Raw genomic sequence first — 16,562 nt, 5'->3', positions numbered from 1 at the left:
AATCTTTGAAAGAATATTTTAGGCATAAATATTTCAGTTTTCCAATGACCATATTTTCAAGTAAAAAGTGAAGATTAATTGTCGAAGATTAAATTGTTGCAGACTCAATTGTCGCACCATAATAAAAATGTCAATAAAAACTTTCTTTTTTGAAAAAGAAAAAGGTAAATAGAAACCAAAATAAAAATCATTCTTAATTATTAAAGGATAGATTTAACGTTAAAAATATTAATAATAAATATTAACCTTTAAACAATACTGTATTTTTAGAAAGAAATTATCATAAAAGAATAAAGTTCATTAGAAACTCTCTTAAAAAAATACTATCTTAATAAAAACGCTGTTAAAAAGAAAAGTTAATTAAGAAACCAAAAGATTTTTTTTCATTAAGATTTGTTTTATCCTAGATCTGGCTTACTCAAAGATTGGGTGAATATCTGCAAGGTTTCTCCGCTAAAATTAAACTCTTTTTAAATATTTTATAAGTAGGTAGGTACATTTCAACATTATAAAATCCTATTTCATAGTTTAATAATTTTAAAACTAAGCCTAATCTCGTTTTTAAAATGTCAGCACTTATAATATGGCTAGCATTTCAATATTAATAGCTGTCATTCATGCAATACAAACATGGCACGGCAGTTAAAGAAAAAAAACAGAACTATCCACGGCAATAAAACTTCAGAAGCATGTTTTTAAAATGACATATTTATATTAAAAGAAATTACAGTTTAAAGAAATAATTATATTAAAAAGATATAATGAACTTAAAAATATGGAAAAAAATTTATAAACATCAACAATTTCACTTCATATAAAAATTTCTCGCATTCAATTCTCAATTGGAATAATTTCTTATTAAGAATCTGAAGATTTAATATTTAGTAGATATTTATATTTTTTGGTTTCTAAGATATGGCTTTTCTCAAGGCCATATTTTGAGCCAATTTTTTTTTAAATTTCAAAAATATTCGGAAACCTAGATAATGTTTTCTTCCCCAATGCCCACCTGGGAAATGACCTACGTCAGGGATGGCGAAGCAATGGCATGCAGGCCATTTATGGCACGTGACACGCCATCGATCACAAAGTTCACTATGAAGCACATTAACAAATAAAATTATAATTCACAAAAAAAAACAATTATTTACAAAAAAATAATGATTAATGTCAAATAAACAATAACCATAAAAAACAAGCTAACAATAAATAACTAGCAAAAAAATTAACAGTCCTGCTTAAACTAACATCTTACAACCTAATATAAGTTGTTTGTCATCTAATCTGCAACAACAGGAGTTACGTTACTTTAATTTGAATTGCGCATATAACTGAGACATTGCAAAATATATTCTTTTTTCATAGTGAATAAAGAGATTTGAGCTGATAGTATTTTCCCAATAATCACGAAATCAAAATTATTTGAGGGCACGTCTATGACTTCATTAAAAAAAATTTGAAAAAATGTCATGTTGGTGCATAGAGGTTCGCCACCTCTGACCTATGTCATACAGGCATCTGAAGGACAGATATGGTGGCCACTTTTTCAGAGGCACCATATTAGGCAGGCCAACGTTGCTCCCACAGTTAAGACAGATAGTACAGAAAATAGAATATCCCTGCCCGGGATTCGAACCCAGAATCTTTCAGATGCAAGGCCAGTTCCCTGACATAGGCCGGTCGACTATCTAGACAATGTTACATACCGAAAAATAATTAGATAAAAGTATATAAAACACAATGTTTCACAAGAATATAATGAAAAAATGGTTACAAATCAAGAATTTTAAGGTAAAAACCTCATGATACTGAAAATTATGAACACAAAAAAACTCACCTCTAAAGCTAGATGTTACTACAGTTTCACGTTGACTTGTATAAGAGGCCTTTGCTTTCATAACTCTGCTGACTTTTATCTTCATTATGATTCACATTTTGTACACTAAACCAAAGGTGCCCATAACGGACACCAAACCAAGTGGATTTTACCATGGAGACCATGAAATAAATTACTTGGCAGGGTAATCAACACCCTGCCTTCAATCTGCAGTATCACGTATCTGCATAACTGAAAAATAAAGAAAATAATATTAACCCATAATCATAAATATATTAATCATCAACATGTGCCCAGACTTCAGAAAGAAAAAAATCATTTATATTATTGGTCATTTAAAGTACTGTCTCGCTCCGATGCAAAGACAAATGACCTTCAAGGTTCATTTTGATCTTTGATATAAGAATGTCATTGTATAGAAGCCCTGTGGCAGTATAGAACATTGCCGCAGAACATTACAGAGTTATTTCATAAATTTTTTTTTTTTTAAGTAAAAAAAAAAAAAAAAAAAAAAAACAGTTTTCTTTTATACAGAAAATTTGAAACATGCATTCAGATAATCACTTTTTGACACACTCAATTTACGCTGATTGTATCGTAGATTGACGTAATGTTTCAATCGTATTTTCGGAAGATACTGATTTTCACACGGTTTTTAAATATCCCAATATGGAACATTCGAAGCCTGCATTTGAGTGTATTTACTTAATGACAAAAATTTTAGTGACAAAAATTTTATCCAATTTTTGGCAGTTATTGCTATTGATTTCTTCATAGTTCTTAAATCAGATATTTTTTAAACGATTTATTTATTACAACAACCCAATCTCTAAAATAAATGAAATACGTACGATTTGCATGATTTTGCTTTTTTGTCGGCAATCACTACTATGGACATCATGACTTAATTATTTTTCACTGTGTTGATCATTTACAAAATGCTAAGGAGGAAATAATGTGTGCGTCCCTCCCCCTAACAAAATACAAGAATATCACCCATAATATTAGAATAAAAAATTATTACATGGTCAATTAAAAAAAGTATATAGTTTTTGCAAGCACAGCTCTTTTGTTATTTTAAATCAGTAACATATATGTTTGTTATAATTAAAAGAATCTTGCAGAAATATATTAGTGCAAGAGTTTTGTCGCAGATAGCTTGGAAAAATTCTGCCATGGAGCTACTTACAATCGTTCCTTTTCCCAGTTTTTGCATAACCATTATTTTAATTAATGGACTCTCTTTAATCAATTCCTTAACAGTTGACAGAAAGTAAATCTGTAGATGGATTATAAGAATCTGATGTTTATCTACTGTCTGAAGATGAAACCAAATCTTGAATTTATGAATGGTAAATATAAATCTTCCTGTAGTATTTTAATCCAAAAAAATGATATTTTTCAATATTACAGACAAGCATGAAAAATTTGTATCAGGAAATAAAAAAAATACCTATTCTAAAAAATAATTGTAGAAAATATATATTTTAGTAAACATCTTTTCTGAATACATATGATAATACAATTAAAATTTCTATGTATAAATGCTTACATTTTTTAAAACATAAATTTAAAAAAATGTCCACAAATGTATTGATGCACAGTGAGTAACTGCACTTGTCACAAAACGAATATTTTAAGTAAATCACAACAGTGGCTACGAGCTATGCTTTTTAGATTCTCACAGGCTACTGCCCGGAAGTCGCCAAGACTTGGCGATTATTCTGCCACAGATCACAACACGGAAATCTCCCATCAAAGTTAACAATTAAATTGCCTGATTCGAAATTTGACAGTTTTAATACCGGATTAAAAGTATCGTGATTTTTGAACCCTGAAAAAAGCTTAGCAACAACTGCTGAAGGATCGACTATAAAAAATCTCTTAGATTTACGATAAAATTAGCACACATTAAATTCATGATGCCAGTGTCATATTAATACATATAAAAAATATCAGTATTTTCAAAACCATGTGGAAATGCTTAGTGCCAAAAAAAACAATAGAAAAACAGCTCAGATTTACGACAAAACTGACAGAAATGAAGCATGTCAAAGGTGATTACTATTTGCACAATTCAAAAGTCAAGAGTCGTTATACAGTTTTAAAAAGATCAGTATTTTAAGAAACAAACGATAATCTGACAATAAGCTCAAAAAAGGCAATCTAAAAGTCACTAGGATAACTATAAAATGGACTCAAAGAGCTTTAAAAGTGAATACTAAAATTAGAAATTCACGTATCATAATTTTGTCACATTAAAATTGCCAGGATTTTTAAAACTTTGGAAATTTGCAATGATAACCACTGAAAAAAGTTATCAAAAAGCTAAGATTTACACTACAAAAAGATTTAGATTTGGGGCATTTAAAAACTTAAATACACAATTAAAAATGTCTTTTTTTCTTCAAAAAAATATTATAATAGTGTTTTTATTATGCTCCCATGCCACCACGATGACCGCAGGTTGTGCACCCCTACATGAATTCTGGTCTGAATCATGCACCCTTAAATCTCGTACCTCCCCCTCTACGCCGTGGGGCTGATATTTACACCATTGCTGTGGGATATTTCGCATTGTGATCAGTTGTGGCAACTACAATTGTGAGGACGTGAAATGGATTTTAATTTTTCAAAACAAACATGCAGAGGTTGGCTAACGGTTATTACCTTTCAAGCCGTTCCTCGTCTGTGATGTTTTTTTTAGTTTAGTGATTGTTCAGAACTTATTCTGAAGAATCTTCCCAAAGCCTGGGTTATTTAGAATATAATAAGGTAAAAACCTAAGAGTTTTGGGTCAATATGGTCGCATGCATAGCGCTCAATCTGAAATATATTTCTGTATGTAAAGAAAGTTTTCGCATTACCTTTAATTAAATTTAGTTTAATATGATGATTAATTCAGATATGTTTTGTTGAAATTTTACTATTACTTTTTTATCTTAAAATAAAATTGGCATTGGTTGGCTTTGTTTTAAAGAACAGATTGAATATAAATTATACTACCGTAGACAATTAGTGTCAAAACAATTAACAATGATAACTATTTCAGAGGGCATGTTCACTTAATTTTAATAGATTATTTAGCTACAATGTAGGGGGAGATTTTCATATTGTGATCGGTGGCAGAATAATCGCCAAGTCTTGGCAACTTCCGAGCAGCTCGTGGGTAACTAAAAAAAAAACATCACAAAAAGGGACCAACTTGAAACGTATAACTCGTACCTACGGACAGGCAAACATCTACAAACTTTTCTTTGTAAAAAACCGCAAGTTTAAAATCTATTTGGCACTTTCGCGAAATTAGTTGTGCGACAGATCGTGATACGGAAATATACCGCAATGTTGTAATATTAACACGTTCTTATAATTTTTGAGCGAAAAACACATTTTACAGAAACTCTGATGAAATCGTTTTAAAAACACCTTTGCCTCCCTCGGCTTGATCACTAGCACCATGAACCACTGAAAATTGTTTTCCAGCTGTGCATTAATTTAGTGGTTTTAAACCAGCTAACGGTCTATGAATTCTAACTTTGTTAACTAACTCTATATGCAGATTTCTGCAAAAATCAATGTGTTAATAAGAATATTTTATATTTATAATCAATAGATCATATGAATAAAATATTGTGCACAATAAATAAATATTTTGCCTTATTATATTATTAGTTTTCCTTATATTTCATTATTATTTTACCTTATATACAATATTTTGCCTTAGTATTGCACTGATTGGTGTAATGTAACATGCACTGATTTGTTATGAGTAATCTTGGTTCTATTAATTCCTGGAAAATCAGAAATTTATTTCATTCCCACAAATTGAATGTATAACCATGGGGTCAAATATTCATCTTTATTTAAAACTAAATGTTTTCCCATTTTCATTAGTTACTTGATGAAAATGTATCAAATGTACAAAAATCCTCAAAATATGATAATGTAACACTTAGTGCAAAATGTATTGTCATAAAGGCTTAAATGTACAAAATTACATTAAAATTGCCATTGATAAATAATCTGTGATTGAAAGTGTTTTAAGAAATTTTAGCATAAAATAAGCGAACAAAAATTTAACTCTGTATTAAAAGAAGAATACCAACTAGGTATCTCCAAAAAATTTGAAAAGAGACCTGATCTGACAGCCTAATAAAAATTATTCAATACTATCTTCGTACGTAAATGACAATGTATACAAAAGTTACAGATAACTGAATTGAAATATTATTTGCTTAAAATATTAGTGTAAAAAACTCTAACAAAATAAAAAGGAAATGTGTAAATAACTAATTAATTACAAAATCAAAATTCTCAACAAAAGAAAACAAATTACAATCATCTCCCGGTTACTATCTGATTAGGGTTACGACATATCAATTAATAATCCTCTGTTCAGTTTAGTTATAAAATTAAAATAATCGGATAACATTTTATAATTAAAGTTTTTAAATATAATTTCGATCATCGATTAGTAATTTACTCTATAAATTTTATTAGTGCACAATCTGCTCATAGTCGTACTCATGATACATTTCGTAATGAATATTAAAAATAGAATTTCACTCACTATTTAAAAATAGAAATCATTCTAAATTGCACATACTTATTTTTATTCGATTTTGATGTTATAAATATAACTGGCTTGAGTGGGATGTACGATCGTCAAGCAGCAAAAAAGTCAATGTTTACTCCTCCATAAATCAACTGCGACTTACAACAATATCTATGGCGGCCATAAACACTTTACATTCTGCATGAAGTTTAATACATTTCTTTAAATGTATAATGGCAATAGCACAATACGGACGATATCTTTACAAGATTTGCAAACGATTAGTACTCAAATAGCTGAATGTTAATAGCATTCTCAACTGGTATTAAAATTTTATTGATATTGATGCATTTTAAAATAAATCGAGACGCATTTAACATAAGCACAACAGCATCTACACCTGGAGTGTAGTCAGGGTTAGCCATAAAGTGGCGGGAGCGAAGATTGGCGATGGTAAAAATTAATTCGCGATGCTTGAAAAACGTGGTGGGACCCTAAAGTAATCAAATTTGTAAATGAAAACTATAAATTTAATCATTCGAACGATTCAGAGCAGATGTACACCGTGTTTACAGAGAAATTTATATCAGCAAAATAATATTCAGAAAACACTCACCCGTCATCTATGCCAATGGGAAACGGGGTTCTCATTGGCTGATCGAGGGAGTGCTTTACCGCAACGACAAGTGACGTCATGACCGTAGAATAGTTTTATAATTTCCCTTTTATTTAATTGTGATTTTGTCTCAAAGATGTCAAATGTTTGGGTGTAAATGAGATGTGTTTGTGTATATTTGGGTAATAGATGTTTTTGGGGGATTTCACGAGGTGAATGAGGTACAGTGGATGTAAACGAAAGGTGGGAACAAATTGATGACGTCACAAAAAAAAACTGTAGGTCGGCCATGCGCCAATGCGATTCAACGTCGAAGTTTTCGTTGGTCGCCTAGGCCTTGATTCCCAAGTAGCAGGCAGCGAATAACGTGAAGGCTGAACATGTACAGGTACTTTCTTCGGGAAATAGAGCAAAATAGAGAGAAACTAAACTCAGAGCAGACCGGTTCCTTTCATCCCTCTAGCAAATTACCCACTTTTTGTTTTAGAAGAAGGCTAGTGTTATGAGTCATAGCCCCCGGACAAAAATATCGTAGTCCCTTTCATCAAAAGGATACATTTGTGGACCCGACCCCCCTGTGTCCCCTACCGTTTCTTCTAACCTTAACCTTAGTGACTTTCTTCGGTAGAATTACCCAATCGAGATTGTGTTATTTACTCCGTTCATTTACTAATGAAAATGCTACTTTTCCTGGTAAAATTTGCTGTTTCACGCAGATAAAAAGAGACAGTTCCCTCTCTTAAAATTTAGTGGAAATCTCTCTGCAATAGGAAAGCAGTTTGTGATAAGGTCCAAAGGAAGAAAGGACTTCAGTGTCCTTAGCCTTTGTTTTAGACCTTTTAACTAAGACTATTTTAATTGTTAAATTAAATTTTTTTTTAAATTGAAGTATTTGGTTAATACAAAATATTTTGTGAAATGTGATTTTCTAAGAGAACCTTAGATTTAGAACATTCAAATTTATTATATATTTTTTTTTACTTTTAAAAAATAAATCTGAACATTTTGAATTTTTTTTCCCTCCTACTTATCTTTATATATCAAGGTTCCCACAGTCTGGAAAATTTCTTAAAGTGATATATATTTAGATGTTTCAAGCTATCAATAAATATTTAATTTACAGGAAATATATGATAAGGGTACAAAAAATAACTATGGATAATTTCGTAACTCGCAAATGAAAGATAAAAATTAAAGAAAACCTGGAAAATAATAAAGATTAATGAAAAGAGAAGAAGAAAAATTTTTGAAATTAATTATTATTTTAAATGTTGGGAAAAAAAATTTTGTTTAAAAAAAAAAGGAAAAAATTATAAAAAAAAAACGGAAAATAAAAAGATATGATCTCGGCATCAGCTCACACGACTATATCCGCAAAAAAGGAGTGCTTTCTAATATTGTATTAGTATAGCCAATGCTAAATATATCAGTTCAATAGTGTGAGGAGCACTCAAAATAAAATAAAAAAGTAAGTAAAACGAAAATAGAATACATTAAGTAAAAAATATACACGAAATAAAACATATCAAGCTGAAAATAAAATATAGAGAAAATACAAAACAAAATCAATAAAGCGAGTAGCAAATTCAAATAAACTAATACGTTTCACGACTAAAATAAAACTTATTAATTTTCCTAATTTTTCTTTTTATCCTTTTTGTCTTTATTGTGATCAGGGCTGAATTACCCATTAGACCATGGCCTGGGGCCCCCAATGATTAAGAACCCCCTTAAAAAAATTTATTTGAAAATAAATTTTAAAGAATTAAGAAAAACAATGATTTTTTTAAGCAAAATCAGTTTCAAATATATATTAATAAAATACTATAATTTTTCTACATAATTATTACATAATGTTTTACATAATTATACTAGATTTTTGAACACCAATTTTATAGTAGCGTTGGTTTTGTAAAGTGTTAATAAATTTAAAATTTTTTCAAAATGTCAATATTTTTTATTTCACATACGCAAATATTCAAATACCCCCACCCTGAATATTTCAAAAATTCGAAATAAATTTTATTGCATTTTTCGAATTTTTGTACCCTTCCTAATGTCTGTCTAAAACGATTTTTCGATACCTAACTTCGTTTGGAAGTTATACAGGAAAAGAGAGAGTCGTCGCTAAGCAGGTAGAAAGGCCCGCTCGGCCGGATTAGGAGGAGCGACATTCTTTTTGGGTCTCATCCATTCTGTTGACTGTATATCGAAACTTAATGTAGGCATTTCATTTATCGACCATTATATATATGAAATTAAACGCTTACCCCAAGAAAAATATTTATTAACCTATAAATTGTTTTACGGTCTTCAACGGCCAAATTTTTTTAGTTTTAAAATATTTTTCATCAAAAGGACGACATATTAAATAAAAATCACAACCATAATGTATATCGAAAATAAAAAAGCAAAAACAACAGGTTTTGAAAAATCTATAAAACTATCTGCGACTGCTAAGGTACGAAAAAAAAATGATTTTAATGTTTATGATTATATATTTGTACGTTAAAATAATGAGGCACATTAAAAAATTACCTATAATAAATATTAATTCTAAAATACTTGAGGTGATATTCCCATTAATTAAACTAACGACTTTCTTTTTTATTTTTAACCTTGAATGCATTAATTGTAATTTATTTTGTTCGCGTGTTTCTCCTATTAGGAAATATCGTAATTTAAAATAAAAAAAGAAATATTGCAATTCTTTATGAAAACAATTCAAGGATTTTCTTCTTTAAAGATTCCTTTGCCAAAATTAAGTTTAGGGGTGCCGTTTCCAATATCACCCTGGGCGCGACACTGAATATAAACAACTGCAAGCCAAGTTATCTGCCTTCTTACAAAATAAATAACCATAGCCGTTATGGCTCTGGGGATAGAGAATTCACCTTCTTATGGGGTGAACCGGGTTGAAATCCCAGTGATGGCTGGTCGACACGAATTCCGCATCCGGCTTGCACCGACCTCATTATTGGCGTAAAGTATCCTCAATGGTAGACGGATCGTGGGTGAGTGTTCCCTTGCCGTCAGGCTAACCATGGGAAGTTTTCGTGGTTTTCTTCTCCGTGTACCGCAAATGTGGATGAATTCCATCAAAAAGTTCACCACGAAGGCACATTTCTCCCAATACTTGATCTAGGAGTTCCCTTGTCTTCTGAAGTGGGTTCAAAATTAAAAGGCTACGGAATTGAGCATTGGTAGTCGTAAACCCACAAAGTTGGGTCCGCTGTTCAACGACGGTTATAAAGTAAAATAAAATAAGCATTTATAGAATCAATAAGTATTTATAAGAGATTGAATCAATAAGTATAAGTATAAATAAGTGTTTACAGGGGATAGAGCGTTTTTCTTCCAATGAGGTGAACCGGGTTCGAATCTCAACGATGGCTGATCGATACGAATTCCGCATCCGGCTTGCACCGACCACAGTACTGATGTAAAATATCCTCATTAGTAAACGGATTGTGAGTTCGAGGCCCCTTGCTGTCAGACTAACCATAGGAGGCTTTCGTGGTTTTCTTCTCCATTAAACGCAAATGTGGGTTAGTTTAATCAAAAAGTCCATCTCGAAGGCAAATCTCTCCCAATACTGGATCCAGGAGTTCCCTTGTCTTCTGGATTGGGTGCAAAATGACAAGGCTACGAAGTTGAACATTGGTAGTAGTAAGCCCAAAAAGTTGGGTCGCTGTTCAACGACGATTATAAAGTAAAATATAAAATAAAATGAGTATTTATAAGAGATAGAATCAATAAATATAAATAAGTTTAAGGAGATAGAGCGTTCGCCCTCCAATGAGGTGAACCTGGTTCGAATCTCAACGACTGCTGATCGATACGAATTGCGCATCCGGCTTGCACCGACCACAGAGTTGACGCAAAATATCCTTAGTAGTAGACGGATCATGGGTTAGTCAGACAAACCATGGGAAGTTTTCATGGTTTTCTTCTCCATGTAACGCAAAAGTGGATTAGTTGCATCTAAAAGTCCTCCACGAAGGTAAATCTCTCCCAATACTGGATCCAGAAGTTTCCTTGTCTTCTAGATTGGGTTCAAAATGACAAGGCTACGGAGTTGAACATTGGTAGTAGTAAGCCCAAAAAATTGGGTCGGCTGTTCAACGACGTTTATAAAATAAAATTAGAAGTTTTTATGAGAAGTTCGGAAAAAACATGGCAAAAATTACGTCGTTTTTTTATGAAAAAAAGTCATTATCATTTCATTCATGTTAATAAATTTTATTTTTCATTCAAATCGTGACAATTTATATCTAAATAAAAAAGGAAAAGCATTTTAAAAATAATGTGGGTACACAATGTAATTAATAAAGAGAGTGATGAATGTGACCTTGTCTTGGAATTCAGCCACGGTTGTTCTAAAAGTGAAGAATCTTTCCCCTCTAAAGTCAACCGTCATAGCAGATTCTCCGTTACTATGGTGATAAGGGGTTGTGAACTTGAGATTTTTCGATCGACTGAAGAAGGTTGTGTAAATGTTGCCTTCTCCTCATGGCACAAGTGGGGTGGGGGGAGGCGTTAAAATTCTCTTTTATTCCTCTAGCAATAATGAAACGAACATTTTTGCGTTTATTTATAAAATAAAAGGGATAAGTGATGAATTGAAAGTAAAACAAAAAACTTCATTTACATATTTTTTTCCAGACAATTTTTCATTAAGTTTACTCGTTTTTATGTCTGTGATTATAGAAAGCTGCAATCGAATTTCGAACTGGAATTAGCTGGAGCGCTCTAATCTTATTGGATGACAAAGCTAATGTGAATCGTTTTACATTAGCTGTAAACAGACTTTATTGTTATAAACAGAGTTTTGACTACTTTCCGACTAGTTAGAGTGCTCAAATTTTGACTAATACTCTGTGCTGGATAAAAAATAAAATTGCATTCCTTTCGGGACTTGTACGGGCCAAATTAATTGTTATATTATTGCAAAAACCGAAATGTTGACTAGTTTCCATCTAGTTAATAGTTTTCAAATTTTAACTAATTTTCCATGGATAAATAAATATGCAAGCGTTTAGAAATTAAAATGGAAATTCATTTCGCTATTTTGATTTCTTACTTTTTTATTTATTCTAAACTAAATTAAACTCAGTGGCGCGACAGTCCATAGAAGGCCAAGGCCCAGTTTTCTTGACCTTGGGCTCTGGAGTGCAGGAGTAGATGTTCTGGTCAGGTGGTCAGTCGAAAGCGGAACCCCCAAGTTACCAAGCATGCTTGATACTCATTTATCGACCCACTGAAGGGATGAAAGTCTGAGTCAACCTTGCCCGACTCGAAGATCGAACCCAGGAACCTGCGGCAATGGAGCGCGAAGCGCTACTACTCAGCCACCGGGCGTCATTTATTTATTCTAGTATTTTTTTTTTCTTAAGCACTAATAAAGTTTAAACTTTTAAATTGAAAATAAATAATAACATCGAAAAAAGGAGAGAAAAAAGATATTTTGGCATCACATATTACATGCATGCCTGCCAACTTACACAAATAGTTACAAAAAATAGTTTTTCCCCAAGTGGTAGTAAAACAATCTTACTTTAAAATATATTTATATTTTGACAGGTTAAAATTCGCTATCGTAAAGAATATTATGCCTTTATATATTTGTTGAAATTATTTACATGTGGAGGTGGTCAAACTCATTTATAATTATTATTATAATTCAAAAAGTTTAATAGAATAATGTGAGTTTCGCCGCCATTTTAAAAATGAAAACTTCCGTTCAAACTGGAAAAGTTGGCGGCTATTATATATTTCTCCGGCGCCAGACGGAAAAGAAAGGTGCTGTAATAAAAAGCTAAGAATGAAACTTTCGATGTTGATTTATGTAAATATTAACATCCAACATTGAATTAAAATAATTACAGTTTTGTAGTGAACGGAAAAAATTTGGTTTTAGTTTTACCCAAAAGAGCCGACCGAACTGTGTAATGGTCAGGAAACTGATTTCACATCAGAACGGTCCTGGGTTCGAATTCCGGACAAGGCATGGATGTTCATTCATTCGCTGTATTTACTGTGGGAGCAAGGTTGACCGAATGGCCAGTGTTAATCGGGTGAGCATTAGAAGAAAATAAATTTAACCCAAAAGAAGAATTTTTCAAAATTTAATAGCCTGAAAAATATGCGAAATTTTGTTAATATGTAAAATATGCAAAATTTTGGATAGCTAAAAAAATTTTTTTTTTCTTAAGTCTTATTTTCAGCAACAGTTCGTGGCAGCAAAAGAATATAATTTTACTGAGATTAGATTTTCCGTTACATTAGAAAAACCAGAAGGCCGTCTGCATAAAACTATTTTATTATTATAAATTTATTCTGAAATTTCAACGAAGTGACACAAGTTACTATAGACATAAGAATATGCGATTGAAAAAATAAATAAATAAATAATAAAAAGTTCCATTTTTGCTAGTCTGAATTACGGGGAAAAAAATCTTTTAACTTTGACATAAAATAAATCAAAAAGTTATTACCGCATCAATTAAATTTTATCTTTAAATGTTCTCCAAGCATTACTGTAAAAACACACAAAATTATTATTGTCCAACACTCTTATTTTTCTCACGTGTGATAGAGCCATTATTGTTCACGTTGAGTTATGACAGCTAACTCAGTTAAACAGCAATGACGGCGATAGTAACATAGAGATAAATTCAATCGAAAAACAAATGTAATTAATTTGTAATTAAAATAATATGTATTTAAGAATTATTTTTTTACTTAGTCAATAATACATTAGGTTACTTTTTATGAAAAATATTTTGCTGAAAGAAAATTTTGTTCAAGAATTAGTTGTCACTACTGTGAGTGTTATGAATTAAAGGAAAAAAAACAACAATATCAATTTTTCTGTATTGATTTAGACTTTAAATTACTAAAAAGCATATTGTATGTAATTAAAACTTGATTTAGCACTTTTGTAATAAATAAATAAAATCTGAAGAAAAATTGAAGGGATTATGCCAATAGAGTGTTCTTAGATTTTACATTAAACTGTTACTGAATATTGTTTCCAGATAGATGTTCGAAACTTTCTATGTAAATCATTTGGGCTCTGTTCAAACTAACACTGGCTCAAAAACATTATTTTATTGTAATTAAATTTTGTGATAATTTAAATAGTGGCATAACATTAGTTCAAGGCATATTTTTGTCAACATATTGATGAACATTTGTCTAAATAAGATCTTCTTTTACCTTATAAAGATCTAACTAATCGGCTCTTACTAAGTTGTTTTGACTAAATCTGAAACTACTAAATTGTCTATTTTTCTATTTCAAGTGAATTCAGTTTTGTAAAAGCGAAAAACATGTAAACAATGAACAAAATGATATAATATATATGCGTCTAATTTTCAAGCAAACTTAACAATTAAACATGCGAATTCGAAAATAAAAAGCGTGGATCTATTATTAAATTACTTTTTAATCTCGCGCGAGTCAATCCCGTTTGCATATTTAATACTTTCTAATGTCGCGTAGTGCAACCAAAGCAAACACCTGAGCTCATAGTTCTGTCAGATGTTTAAATTTTAGCGCCATTTTTTTACGACGCGCCTCTGACCTATTTAACCTAAGTGATTCCATAGAGTGACTTTCTTTAGCTCGTTTCGCGTCATAACAGTTTAAGGTTATTAACAAAACAATTTATAAGGTACTTACCAAAATCATGAATCGCTTTTATTGAGAATTAGAATTACGCCGAATAGTATTTGAGGAAAAACTCTTCAAGGTTATAATTTGACACCAAACCAAACATTCGTATCAACACGGAATGATATGGACCAAGTTTTAAGGGGATGACCACCCACTACGAATGTTGTGGAGATAGTAGTCTAGAGGGGGTTGTAAGTGGAGAATATAATTGCTGCCCCCGAGGTTTGTTGTTGAAACCCCATACTATAGTCAAATTGTCGCTCTTTGTTGGTATTGTATACGCTATGGTTGTGAAAAACTGTTGAGGGAATGTCTTTTCTGCGGCACTTGTTAGCTCAAAGGATAGTTCCCAGCAAGCATGTAACCTTAGGACAACCTTGTTTCGGAATTTTCTTTTCAGTGTCACGTAAATGTTTGTACTAAAAACCTTTTTTCAATTAAGCAAAAATATTGCAGTTTCAAACCTTTCATCAGAGAAAAATTAAAAATTAGTTTTAAATTTTTTTTCTTTTTAAAGTATTCTTATTTAGGTAAAATGGTCACTAGAGCCCGGATTTTGATGACCTAAAAAATCTCAATTAATGCCCTTAAAAAGTGCAAAAAATGCCCTTATGAACTGCAAAAAATGCCCTTAAAATGCGAAAATTGCGCTAAAAATGCCTTATGACATGACTTAAATAGAAGTAAAAATATTGAACTAAAACAATGTTTTACTCTTTAAAATTATTATGAGTCGTTTCAAAAAATATAAAGCAATGCAATACTTGTTCTACGTTCATTAAAGTTTGACAAATATGTTTTATATCCAAAAATAACAACAAAAAAAAGGAAAATATATTGACTCCAAAACATTTTCATTTTGTATAGAAACTTAAATGAATATAACAACTTCCATCTCATAATATTACTAAATATCAGAATTACAGTGGATTATTAAATTATTTTTTTTAATATTTTGAAATGTAAACGAGCGTCTCTTGTCTGAAAGCAAATTTTTATACCAGGAGAAGCTTCTTTCAACGTCTACTGATTTTATTGGTGCGTACTTGAAAAGGACGGTAACACTTACTGACAATTCTTCTTCAATTTGAAAAGATGTTGCTTTACCTGTTAATATCCTAGAAATTTTCTTCATTGTTTGAAAGCCAGTGTAATAATAAAAAAATTATAAAAAATAATAAAAATTAGAAAAATTTAACAAAAAATTTAAAAAATGCTTTAAAATGCAAAATACGCCCCAAAATTTTAAAGAAAATGCCCTATAAATCTCAAAAAATGCTCTAAAGGACAAAAAATGTCCAAAAATGCAAAAACATGCAAATGTCATCAAAATCCGGGCCTTACTAATGACGTATAAGCTGACGTCATACTAGTCATTGTCCACTAACATTTCATGACAAGGTGGATCTTAGCTGAGCATACAAGACTTAGCGGGGAAAAACCTTATAATTACCTAGTTTTAAGATTATTTTCACCTTGAGACTAGCTTTATTCAAGGAATTTTTTTCACGCATGAAAACCCTAAGAAAACCTTGATTTAAGGTTTTTATATCGAAGGTTGTTTACCAAGGTTTTGGATTAGGGTAATGCACGTAGAATAGAGCAGAGTGTCGCAGATCTCGTTTAAATATTATAAGGTTTACACGTAAACCGCATACAAATCCTTATGAGGTTTATATTAAAAGGTGTTTGCTCGGTGAAAATAAATCTTATTTTGTTTTCTGGGTTGTTCCCTGGGTTGGATAACTTTTGAGGGGGGGGGCTCAAAAGTTATCCATACAATGGTTTACCGGTTGAAATTGATAACGCCGAAATCGGTCGTTTTTATTTTTATTTTATAACCGTCGTTAAACAGCCGACCCAATTTTTTAGGC

At 31.2% G+C, this 16,562-nt stretch overlaps 1 protein-coding gene across 8 annotated transcripts in view; it reads right to left on the bottom strand.

The window, feature by feature from the left end:
• Positions 1–14,850, bottom strand: part of LOC107446184 (uncharacterized) — a 50,365-nt gene extending 35,515 nt beyond the window's left edge. For 2 of the 8 annotated variants that reach the window (XM_087161747.1, XM_087161753.1), the window contains exons 1-2: positions 7,009–7,288; positions 1,838–2,068 (exon numbers count right to left, since the gene is read on the bottom strand). In XM_087161747.1, the coding sequence (XP_087017873.1) occupies positions 1,838–1,922 (85 nt within the window). In that variant the 5' untranslated portion in view covers positions 1,923–2,068; positions 7,009–7,288. The other 6 variants (XM_087161746.1, XM_087161752.1, XM_087161748.1 and 3 more) reach the window with 5 other exon arrangements.
• Between the last annotated feature and the right edge of the window lie 1,712 nt (positions 14,851–16,562).

The sequence above is a fragment of the Parasteatoda tepidariorum genome, chromosome 4, assembly GCF_982258835.1.
Source record: "Parasteatoda tepidariorum strain Cologne lab strain chromosome 4, Ptep-v5.0, whole genome shotgun sequence".
Lineage (NCBI taxonomy): Eukaryota > Metazoa > Arthropoda > Arachnida > Araneae > Theridiidae > Parasteatoda > Parasteatoda tepidariorum.
Note: the sequence above shows the minus strand (reverse complement) of the source record. Positions and strands in the feature narration are given on the sequence as shown.